We start from the raw sequence: 12,661 nt of genomic DNA, 5'->3' as shown, positions 1-12,661 counted from the left end.
AAGTTTGCAGTGGGGACTGTGCCTGCAGAAGGCTCACTTCCATTCTGTTGTGTGGCTGATGCAGTTGCTTCTGCATCAGCCACACTCCAGAAGAAGGAAGACTGTCTTTGGGACAGGCACTCAGGGAGTTTGGAGAGGCGAGGCACAAATCTGGGCAGTGCCTCAGCTGTCCCTCCTCACAGCAAGGGAGAAATCAGCTGTTTTTGAGGGTGAGGGGAGCGCAGAGGCAATACTACCCTCTGGAATCATCCTGCCCTCCGAGGATGCTCATAATCTTCCGAGTTCAAGCAGGTTACAGGAGGACACATAAGAAGGTGTCTACACAAAACTCAGAAGACAGAAGCAAATAAGCAGGTTGTACCTTTGCACTGAAAAATGAGTGAAGGAAGCACAAAGGCAAGGAGGCTGGAAATGTTAAACTAAAGAAAAAGAAACATAATAAATTTGTAAAAGAGAAGAGTTCTTTCAGGCTGGCATCAGGAGGCAGCAGCTCAACCAGACCATACTTCTGACTTGCCTAGGTAGGCAAAGACCGTAAGATGTCCTACTTTACAAGGACAGTCTTCTTTTTGAAGGGGTTTTACTTTCTGAAGGGCAGTCTAATAGAAGTCTTTTCTGAAGACAAAGAACCATAAAGAGGAGGAGCAGGGGCCTTGAATTGGAGAGCAGACACACAATTCTTTCCAGCTGCAGTTTTTTCCATGACAATGAAATGCTTTGGATTTCTGTTTAAGTTCTGGGCATTTTCTTCTGAATGTGCAGAAACAAACACACAATTGCATGTGCTTATTGGTTTGCAAATCTGCAACACCTTTTCCTTTTCCAGTGATGTGTAGCAGCAACCTCAGGACTCCGTACATAAGCATCTGGGAAGGCTGGAGAGGGCTAGGGCAAGCTGATTTCACTCAGGCCATTGTGGTCTCTTCTGGAAAGTGCATGGCATGATGCCCTGGCCTTGGCTTCTCTTCCACTGAATGAGTGAAGAGAAGGGGCAGGTTCATCCTAAAGGTAATAGGTAGGCCTTGGGCTTAAGGAGAGACAAATTTCAGAAAACTGTTCTTGCCACAGTTTCTTTGTTATAAAATCCTTGACACACCTGAAGGACCCCTAAAAATTAATCAGTAAATCTCAACCTTCCTTTTAGCTACAACAGGGATGCACAACCTGTTGTTATGGTTGCTTTGTTTTTTGATTTTTGTTTTTTGTAAACCGTCCAGAGACTTTTAGTATTGGGACAACATATAAATAAATAAATACATACATACATACATACATACATAAGCAAACCTACAGTCCAGAGAGCATGCAGGCTTCCAAGGCCTTAATAGCTTAATTATATCGTTTTAACTGGTGTAGAAATACATTGTGAGCCACCCAGAGAGCCTTATGGCTAATGGGGCCGCATATTCGTAAAGCAAATACATACATACATGTGACAATTGTGTGCCATGCTCTCTTAGCTACCAGGAATCCCCCCACCAATTTCTTGCTGCTTGTGCTGCCACCCTCTGCTAGCCATCTTACCCCCCCCCCGCCTGCCCCCACCTGCAGCAGCAAGGAGAGCATGATCTGCACTGGGCTCCCTGGGAGACATTCTCCACCCTGACCCGAGCAACCCTGTGCGTGAACCCTGCTTCTAGACGGTGCCAGATCATGGCCACAAGCTTTTGCATGCGTGTATGTATGGCCAGGTGGGCATGTATGCACAAGCGGTTCTACACATGAACAGGTGCATATACATATAGGGCTCGTGTTGTGGGCTGCCACTGTATCTTGTAGCAGCAAATTCCATGATTTAACCGTGGACAGGTGACAGCTCAGTGACGGAGCACATGCTTTGAACCCTCTTAAGTACAGGGCTGAATGTGAAAGATGCTGCCAGTCCATATAGACTGAGGGCAGAGAACTTGTGCCCCTTCAGATATTTTGGCAATTTTGGCAATGGATGATGGTTTTAGGGGGCTAAACTTTCTGCAAAGTCACAAGCTACTGCCCATGGCATAAAAAATGCTTAGCTAGATGGACCAGTGGCTAAACTCAGTATTAAAGCAGCTTCCTTAGTTCCTGTATATTTCTGCAGATGAATTTCTTGAATTAAAATACATGCAGAGCATAATCTGTTGCTCTTACATGATTCGTGCCTTTGTGGTCACATTTTAGGAGTTTCCCATGAAAATCAAAGGAGTTATGGCAACTGATCGAAGAATGACAGAAGAATATCTGTACAGAAGGCCAAGCTACTGGCTGTTCCCCTTTGGATTTCATACCCCTGGGCCAGCCTCTGATTACAGGCAAGAAGAAAAGAACAACATGCATTTTGATCAGGAGAGTTGGTTCTATGGCTCCTGAGCATCCAGTAGCAGCAAAGTTTTAAGCTGTCACAAGCAACACCACCTCATGATTTCACTTTTATCTTTCCTGGAACTGCACAGTGTGAAGACAAAGGCTCACAAATATGTTCCAAAAAGGAGGAAAATTGAACATAGCACCCTTTCTGCAACATTTTGGAACAGATGGGTGAGGGCAGTAGAAGAAGCTTCATTAGCACAGTAAGTTAATTGGAATCTATAATATTTAATCATTGTAACTATGGTATTGATAAACATTTAAAAATTATAAAGTTATGAGCTAGAAAAGCCCTTCAAAATAGTGAGTTCAGAAGTTTACTTCAGAGTTTCAAATGGGAAGTAAAATCCTGAATGTGTTAACCTGGTCAGCAAAGTAGCCCAAATGTTTTTGAAAGTTCTGTTTATTTAATATTTTTGCCAAAAAACTGTTCAGGTGAGCCTAACAGTGCATTCCAGTAGGGTGATATATACATTTTGTACACTAAACTTGATATTTTATATATCCATATCTATACCTCAAAGGCAAAAAGATAAGCTGACTGCAGTTTTACACATTTGCATCCATTCGCTTCTTTATTAAAACTTCCATGGTACATCAGCGTTCTTTAAATTTAGAAAGCCATAATTCCTATCCAGAGCCCCTTTAACCAGTTCTAATCTTTGTTAAGCAATTAATACACTTCTAATCTATGACACATACACACAATCGCTTAGTGTCATAAGAAATATTTGGTGGATCAGCCCAAGTTCTGCTCAGTCTAACATTCTTCTCAAAACCCCCTGCTCCCAGCAGGCCCTGCTGGGTAACTTGTCGGGGGGCTGCCGTCTTTCCTGACGTGTATAGTGGGGAAGAAATATAAAAGGCACCACATGCTCACTTTGCACCTTCTGCATATATTAGCAAATAAAAAACACTGGGCATACTATGGTGCAGGTCTTGCTGCCCTCCTCTTTTTTGCAACTTAGTTTGTGTGAGAAACACCTTGTTTCATTTTTTCCTCAATCCAGTCAAGATAGGAGCTGACCTTCGTGTAGATTCCATAGTTATCAAGTTTCCCACAGCCTTCTCCCCAGCTTACTAATCCGATCAGGAACCAGGTGCTCTTGAATTTTGTGACCATAGGGCCACCGCTGTCCCCATCACAGGCATCCCGACTGTCTCCCTGTATCCCCGCACACAGCATGTTATCAGAGATAGCATTCCACATAGCATTGATACAGTCATTCCGTGGGACCAAAGGGATTTCAATATACTGGAGGACAGAGGAGAAATTATATTTTTCCTCGCTCCTCTTGCCCCAGCCTGTCACCACTGTCTTTGTCCCTTCTTTCATCAGCTCCTGGGTTGCCAGATTCTTGGAAGGCAGGCAAATGGGCAGCTTGAACCTGTCAATGGAAACTGGGTGGGCAAGGTGCAACAAGGCTATGTCATTATCGGAGGTGATGGCAGAATAATTCTCATGAGGCAATAGGGTGTCAGCGACTATTTCTTGTACATCTTTTTCTAGCCGGCGATAGTATTTACCTGTAAGGGAACAGAAAACTATACTATGATCTAAGCCAGTCTTTTTTTTAAACAGAGCCCTTAAGGAAAGGTGTTCATTTATTTCTTGCATCTTAACATGAGCAAACTCCATATCCAGAATAGGAACCGGTGGCTATAAGACTTTTTTTAGGGATACAGTGTGCCTAAATCCCAGGAAATTTGTGTACATCAAGTAGAATTCTGTATCGCATTGTGGCTGTGAAGCTCTCCCAGAAAGAGTGCATGCATCCAGAAAGAACTGGGAAAGCCCAGGTATATGTTCGGAATGGAAAAGGAAACTTCCAGGGGAAGAGAGACACGAGCATTAGATTCTTGTATAGTTAACTGACTGAGTAAAAGAACAAGCCTACGGAAGTGAAGACAGAAAAAAGCCTACAACTCCCAGCATGCATTCTGCCTAAACTTGCACAGGATAGTGCTCCAGGGTAGATAAGTAGAAATGGGAGGAAAGGTTGCATCATGCATTGCAGTTTACAGGATTAAACGTTGGCCTTGGGCTCCTCCTCAAATGCTAAAGCATTTCTAGACTGCACTACTTTCAGTCACAGGTAGGAAATCATATGCCTGAATGAAACCTCATTTAAAAACTCAACACATATAGAAAAGTAACACGTCAGGGAGAAACATTCTGGCTAGCCCTCACCCTGGTGATTCCTCTTGTTTGGAGACTGGCTGAGAAAAGGGTTTGCCATATGATAATACAAACTGGCCTACCAAAAGATTTAAGATAGTGCTAAGATGCTATGGAACCTTCACGATTTACCTTCCTCTTCTGCATTTCTAAAGCCCACGCCTGAGTTCTGATCGGATTTGCATCAACACCTCCACCCCCTCCAAAATATCCAGTGGGATGGGGAGGAAGATTTCCAGTGCTTTACTTTCTCACTGAAATTGTCCTTTTCATAAGTTCATTAGCACCAGTGAATGGATGCCAGTTGCAAATGGATGCCAGGACGACTTCTTTTATATTTTTTATTTATTTTATATTGTTAATTTTAATTTTATATTGTTATTTTTGTATTTTATTGTGTTGTAAACGGCCCCGAGGCTTCGGCAAGGGGCAGCATAGAAATGTAATAATAATAAAAACAACAACAACAATAGGAGGCAAGCTTGACAGCTTACAGGTGTAATTCATGTTTTTCAGGAGGTCATCCCTAGTATAAATGGGAGAGAATTCAGAAATTCTTTTGCAGAAATTCATCTATATCTCCGTGCGAAATGGAAGAGCAGGTTGCTTACCTGTAACTGATGTTGTTCGAGTGGCCATCTGTGCAGTCACACATATGGGTTCTGCACCTGCGCAGTGCCCTTGGCTGGAAGATTGATAGCTAACGGTTTGGTGGGAAAACTCTGCTCCCCCTCCCCCCTAGCAGTATATATGGAGCGGAGTGTCTGCCATTTTCCAGTCTTGGACAGACTGGACGTTCGCTCTTCTAATAAAAAAAAAATTCTCGGTATCGATGGAAGAAAAAACATCATGGCGATACGAAGAGCAAAGAAAAATTAGCTTGGTACCGAAGGGGGAAAAAAAAATTAGAACCACCCAATGACACCAAGCGGGGCCGGTGGGTGGATTGTGTGACTGCACAGATGGCCACTCAAAGAACATCAGTTACAGGTAAGCAATCTGCTCTTCTTCGTCTGTGCATCACACATATGGGTAGAATAACAAGCTTACCCCAAATGGTGGAGAGAGGTGTCATCAACGGAGAATAGCTGAAAGAACAGCTCTGCCGAAGGAGCAGTCCTGTCTAGCACGAACAGCCAGTCTATAATGCTTTGCGAAAGTACATGGAATAGCCCAGGTGGCAGCTCTGCATACATCTTCAATCAGGACTCCCGACGCAAAGGCTGAAGAAGCAGCTACAACTCTAGTGGAATGACCTCTGGGAACTGTAGGTAAGTCTATCTTGGCCAACTGATAGGACAAAGTAATAGTATGAACTATCCATTTGGACAGTCCCTGAGGAATAACTGGGAAGCCTCGATTTTGTTCCGAGTATTTAATGAAGAGTCTATTGGAATGTCGAATAGACTCAGTCCTTGATCTGTAGAAAGCTAGGCAGCGCCGGACATCGAGAGTATTCAGGGACCTCTCGATCGGATTCGAAGGAGATGGGAAAAATGCAGGCAAGCTAATCTCCTGGTCCATGTGGAAAGACGTAGCCACTTTTGGAAGAAAAGACAGGTCCATTCGGAGCACTACTTTCTCTTTGTGAAACAAAAATGGAGGGTCTACCCTGAGGGCACAGAGTTCACTAGATCTACGGGCTGAAGTAACTGCTATCAGGAAAGCAGTCTTCCAAGAAACAAGACGTAAATCAATTGTTGCCAAAGGTTCGAAAGGAGGTCTTGTTAGTGCCTGTAGTACCACTGAGAGACTGCACGTGGGCATAAGTGGTCTGATTGTTGGATGAAGGTTGCAGAGTCCCTTAAGAAATCTCTTAACCAATGGCTGAGAAAAAATGGAAAAACCCTGCACCGTCCCACGATAATAGGAGATTGCTGCCGTATACACTCTTATGAAAGATGGTTTAAGTCCAGAATGGTGGAGTTCGAAGAGGAACTGAAGGATCTGATCTATGGATGCAGAGCTCGGTGAAAACGAATGAGATTCGGCAAAAACAGAGAATCTACGCCACTTCGCCGCACACGATTTTTGAGTGGACAGCCTTAGCGCAGAATCGAGAATATATTGGATGTCTGGATGAAGAACTTGCGAAGCCAACAGAATATTCGTCAGATCCAAGGACATAGAGGAGGTAGATGGATTCATAGCGTGGAATGGCGTGTCAGATCTAGGGATAGGATCAGTAGAAACTGCAGATGGCGTCGGTAGCGGGCCAGCGTTGACAGCTATCGACTTTGCCAGGCTGTCAGTTTCAGCGATGCTAGATCCGGGTGCCGGATCGTGCCCTCCTGCTGAGTTCTAAGATAAGGAATGGGAGGGAGTTGAAGGTATTCCTCTCGGGAAATGCGAAGAAGTGTGGAGAACCAAGGCTGGCATGGCCACCAAGGAGTTATCAGCAGTCCTGTGGCCCCATCGTGAATTACCTTTGATATTACTCTCATGATGAGGGGAATCGGGGGGAAAGCGTAAAAGATCATATCGTTCCAAGGGATCATAAAGACATCCCCGGATGACCCCTGTCCGATTCCCGCTCTCAAGCAAAAAGTCTCGCATACCTTGTTTTGTCGGGTGGCGAATAGGTCTATATCTGGGAGACCCCATCGCTGGAACAGCCTGTTGCATGTCTGGCGGTCCAGTTCCCATTCGTGCGACTTGGACATGTGCCTGCTCAAGAGATCTGCTTCCACATTATCTGTACCAGCTAGATGCACTGCTATCAGGGTGATGTCTCTCGGGATGCACCACTCCCAGATTTGCATTGATAGTCGGGCTAACTTCGGAGACTTTGTCCCCGCTTGCTTGTTCAAGTAAAAGACCATGGCCATGTTGTCCGAGGTTATTTGGACAACTCGATGGCAAAGCACGTCCTCGAATGATTGTAGTTCTTTGAATACTGCAAGAAGTTCCAGGAAGTTGATGTGATTCCTGGACTCCAGTTGGTTCCATATGCCCTGCGTGTGTAGGCCAGAGCACAGGGCTCCCCATCCCAGCAGAGACACATCGGTACCGAGAGTCATTGTAGGGTACCGAGGTCGGAACGGAACTCCGATGTTTAGGTTTTCTGATGCCATCCACCATAGTAGAGATTGTAGGATGGAGGACGGGAGTCAAATCAGCTTCGTAGGTGGATCCCTCTGTGGCCGGAACATTCCGTTGAAGAACAGTTGAAGGGGGTGAAGCCGGAATTTGGCATATGGAACTGCAGCAATGGATGCTGCCATGTGCCCCAAAAGTCTCTGAACAGATTGTGCAGAAACAGTTCCGTCTTGTTGAATTTGGCAGATGTGTCGAGCGATAGTGCGCTGTCTGTCTTGAGGGAGGAAGGCCTTCGCCACCGTAGAATCCAGCCGGGCTCCAATAAAGTTGATCATCTGCGTAGGGACAAGAGAAGATTTCTCACGATTAATGCAGAGTCCAAGGTCCTGCAATAAGTCACAAACCATATTTACACAGGAGCAAAGTCCTTCTCTAGTCTGGGAAACCAACAACCAGTCATCGAGGTAAGGGTATATCTGAATAGTCGAAGATATGTGCAGACGGGGGGCCATACACTTCGTGAAAACCGTCAGTGCAGTGGCCAGTCCAAACGGCAGCACCTTGAATTCGTGAATTTCAGAAGTTACCACAAAACGGAGGAAACGCTTATGACGTGGATAGATCAAAATATGAAAATAGGCAACCCTCAAGTCCAGTGAGGCGAACCAATCCTCTCTCCTGAGCAACGTCAGGATATTTTGAAGTGTGGTCATCTGAAACTTCTTTGGTGTTATAAATTTATTGAGAGCTCTCAGGTCCCATATTGGTTGAAGACCTCCGTCTCGTTTTGGGACCGTAAAATATCTAGAATAGAATCCGTGGAGTCCTTCTGATAAAGACAAGCAACAAATGGTTCCTTTAGACAGGAGTTGGTGAACCTCGTCTAATAATACTGGTGAGCATGGAGTAAACTGGATAGGACTCGATGATGGAACGATGTCGAATTCAATTCTATATCCATTCTGGATGATGGATAACACCCACCCATCAGATGTAATGGACTCCCAAATGGGGAGTCAGCTTTTCAGCCGGTCCCCAAATGAGAGGGGGGAGGGTGGGGTTGGAAGGAGAGGAAAGGTTCACCCGCCCCATCAGCGCTGGTGTTTGTCTCCGTCGAAGCGGCGTTGGCTTTGTTGGAATCGCTGGGGCGGTTGTTTGCAGCATTGTTGGCGATGCTGTGACTGTTGGCGGGGTGAGTATTGCTGTCTGTATTGTGGACGGGTCCATGACCACTTACATAGAGGAAGAGGTTGCATCTCCATACGCCAGGCCATCATCCTCGACTCGTGGATCTTCTTCAACTTATGGTCGGTCTTTGCGTTGAAGAGGCCGGATCCATCAAAGGGCATCTCCTCAATCCTCTTCATCTCTTCCGGAAAGTTGTAGTTACACAACCAGGGGTGTCTCCGGAGAGAGATGGCGCAGACGAGAGCCCTCTTGTCCATATCCACATGGTACCTAGCTGTGGATAGCTGTTGCACCGCGACCTGCATTGCCTCCTTTAAGAACACCCGCACCAAGTCACCTTGATTATCTGGGAGGGTGGCGATGATGTTGTCCAGGCACTGCATTATAAAATATTGATAATGCGCCAGGGTCACCTCATAATTCGAGATTCTTAGACCGAGTCCCGAAGCCGCATAGACCTGGTGCGCGAGGGAGTCGATTTTCCTTCCTTCTTTGTCATGGGGCGCTGTGTGACCCCGTGCCTTCCAGTCTTGAGAAGATTCTACCACCACCAAATTTGGTTTGGGGTGGTGGAGGAGGAATGGAATGTCCCCCTCACGAACATTATACATCACCTCATATCTTCTTGAGGTCGGTTGAGGCTGAGCCGGGAGGTCCCATGGTTGGGTCATCGCTTGTCAGAGAGTTGCAATAAGTGGTAAAGCGATGGAGGTCGATTGTTCTCCCTGCACTACATCGTAGAAGCGATCGGTGCTGGGTCCAGGTTGTTGATTAGCCTTGATCTCCATTGACTTCACCAGCCTGGACATCAGTTTGGCAAACGTGATGTGTGGCTCTTCCGGTGATGCTGGGCCTTGTGAAGTGATTGCAGCATCGGGCGAAGTCGAATCAACCTCGGACTCATCTGAGTCCACCCAATAGGGAGGCGGGACACTAGAGGAGGAGTCTCCCGGAGACTGTGATCTGCTGCTCTCCCAAGACGGTGCACGCCCGGCGCCCCTCGAAGCTGTAGAATGAGGTCGATCCCGATGTTCTGGTGGGGGGGAGCAGCCTCTAGCAGCTGAGTAGTATCCGACGGATAGTCGGGCCATCTCGGTGCGGAAGAGTACCGGGAATGGTACCAGTCGTCAGAACAAGCTTCAGAAGACTGGCTCCTCCGGCTTCTTGCGGGGATAACCCGGTTCCAGGGTTGAGTCCAACAGGCGGCATAGGTGTCAGGGACCAAGCCCTCGGCGGAGAGTCTTGAATCTCGCCATCAGAGATCGAACTGCGAGGTGGATCCTGGTGTAGTTCTGATCGCATACGGTGCAGAGAGGCTAGAGGAGTAACTCTCATCACCGCCTGAATGGTTGGACCCGAAAGCGTCGGTACCAGGATCACCGTCGGAACCGAGGAAGCCACCGAACCCGAGGGTCGGTGTTTTGAATGCTTGGGTTTCTTTGGTTTTTTTGGTGGTTTTTCGGCCTTATCCCTTTTGGCCTTCTTGTGCACAGGCGGCTTCTCAGGGCCACTGTGTTTCCTCTTTTCCCGTTGTTTCTTGGGCGGGGAAACAGGCTGCTCTCCCATGGCGGAAGCACCCTCGCCCGAAGGGTGTGAGGGCGGAGCAGCAGAGGAAGGGGCCGGACGTTGCGGTGGATCAGCTGAAGACAGATGGCAGTCAGGTGGGGCCGAGGTTGTAGCAGGCTTAGCCACCAGCAGGTCCGATTGTAGGAGGGCCTGATCCCACAGGCGCTTACGTAAACGGTTCTCCCTGTTCTTCCTGGCCTGTTTAGAGAAGGCCAGACAATGGCCGCACTTGTCCGTCCTGTGGCCCTCCCCTAAACAGAGGAGGCACAGGTCGTGCGGGTCTGCAGTGGGCATTTTAGAGCCACACTCTCCGCACTTGCGGAACGCCGCTCATTGAGCCATCGTGGAAAAAGGAAGAAAAAGAGGATAGTATAGCGGGAATACATAATATTTTTGTGGGTTTTTTAAAATAGGAACGAGGAATGCGAGGAACGAGAAAAAACCAAGAGAGTAACTGGAACAGTAAGATTAAGGTAAGGTGGGAATACTAACTTGGAAAAAAGAGAAAGAGTTCGAAACAAGAGAGCACGAGGAACAATCTAAGTGAGAGTGAAACGGCACGAGGCACAACGAGTGGAGTTTTCCCACCAAACCATTAGCTATCAATCTTCCGGCCAAGGGCACTGCGCAGCCACAGAACACATATGTGTGATGCACAGAGGCCACGACGAAGAACTAATAAATACGGACAGCAAATTAAAGGTGCCCTGACAAACCCAGTGGAAGGGAGTTGCACTCTGCTGAAATGGATCAGTTTTGGTTGTCAGCGTATCATACAGAATTCGTTGGTTTTCTAAAATTAATCAGTGTATCCTCTGGTTGCTAACTAAAGGATGCTGACTGAAGGATGCTGGCAGTTGCAGTCCAACATATCTGGAGGGCTCAAGGTTGGAGAAGCTTGAATTAAGGCAGACTTAAATGTATGTTTAGATGCAGGGGGGATTGTACAAGTAAAATAAACATTACATGACTTATTAGCATTTTTTATGCAAATAGGGAGAAATGGTTGTGAATGGCCCTAACCTGCACTGGAGGTTTTTCTTAAAAATGTACTAATGCAAAATTTTCTGGAAAACTCACATCCCTGCCCACAGTTTTTAAAAGCCAGTTGCGCAATTGCTGATTGCACAGCTGCTGTCTCATTCTAGAATACTCTGTCACTGTGGCCTGCCAGTTGACTGATGGTTGGCTGCAGGGTCCCATATTCAAAAGAAATGTGGCCATTATGCTTTTCCTTACCAAATGCAAGTTTGATCCTTGATTGCCCTCTCAAACAGTGAGCAGCTGTTAGCACCCAGCTGGGGTGAATGAGCGTTCCACCACACGTGAACTTGCCCTTACTGTTTTTCAGCATAACCTGAAATGGAAAGGAAGACAAGGCGGAAGGTTATTGCGAGCTCAGTCACACATCCTTCACTTCACAGTGTATGTCCAGGATTGTTCCGCTCGTGATCTTGCTTGATCTTTCCCCTGCTATTCATGGTCCAATGGCAAATGCCTTCTGATGTGTTTCTGGTCAAGGTATTTTTAATGGGAATTATAATGGAAATAATAGTTTGTCAATGACCTACAATTTCCACATTTCTCATGGAGGTCCACTTACATGCCAAGTAGACACTTCCCTATGTCCTCTGGGGATTCAAACTTCAGAAAGGGAGTTACTTTTTACACCAACCATATTGCTGAAAGTTTGAGGTCCCTGATCTGATTCTTATTTCAACCAAGATTCATTTGTTTTAACAGACGTTCACAACATTGTACAAGAGGTAGCAACTAAAACCATCCCAAAGAAAAGAAATGCAAGAATGCAAAATGGCTGTCTGAGGAAGTTTTACAAATAGCTGAGGAAAGAAGGGAAGCAAAAGGCAAGGGAGAAAGAGAAAGATACACCCAATTGAATGCAGAATTCCAGAGAATAGCTAGAAGAGATAAGAATGCCTTCTTAAATGAACAGTGCAAAGAAATAGAAGAAAACAATAGAATAGGGAGGGCCAGAGTTCTCTGCAAGAAAATTGGAGATATGAAGGGAATGTTTCATGCAAAGATAGGCATGATAAAGGACCAAAATGGCAGGGACCTAACAGAGGCAGAAGAGATTAAGAAGAGGTGGCAAGATTACACAGAACTGTACAGGAAAGAGCTTAACATCCCTGATAACCATGATGGGGTGGTCACTGACCTTGAGCCAGACATCCTGGAATGTGAAGTCAAATGGGCCTTAGGAAGTCTAAGTGACAACAAAGCTAGTGGAGGCGACAATATTCCAGCTGAGCTATTCAAAATCCTAAAAGACGATGCAGTAAAAGTGCTACACTCAATATGCCAGCAAATTTGGAAAACGCA

At 46.1% G+C, this 12,661-nt stretch overlaps 1 protein-coding gene across 1 annotated transcript in view; it reads right to left on the bottom strand.

The window, feature by feature from the left end:
- Positions 1 to 3,013: 3,013 nt before the first annotated feature.
- PROC (protein C, inactivator of coagulation factors Va and VIIIa) overlaps positions 3,014 to 12,661 on the bottom strand; it is a 17,192-nt gene continuing 7,544 nt past the window's right edge. The window contains exons 8-9 of the mRNA XM_044435509.1: positions 11,558 to 11,675; positions 3,014 to 3,873 (exon numbers count right to left, since the gene is read on the bottom strand). Coding sequence (XP_044291444.1) covers positions 3,311 to 3,873; positions 11,558 to 11,675 — 681 coding nt within the window. The 3' untranslated portion in view covers positions 3,014 to 3,310. The remainder of the gene's footprint in view (positions 3,874 to 11,557; positions 11,676 to 12,661) is intronic.

This window comes from Varanus komodoensis, unplaced genomic scaffold, assembly GCF_004798865.1.
Source record: "Varanus komodoensis strain SLA01 unplaced genomic scaffold, ASM479886v1 scaffold1, whole genome shotgun sequence".
NCBI classification, from domain to species: domain Eukaryota; kingdom Metazoa; phylum Chordata; class Lepidosauria; order Squamata; family Varanidae; genus Varanus; species Varanus komodoensis.
This window is presented reverse-complemented; position numbering and strand designations above follow the sequence as displayed.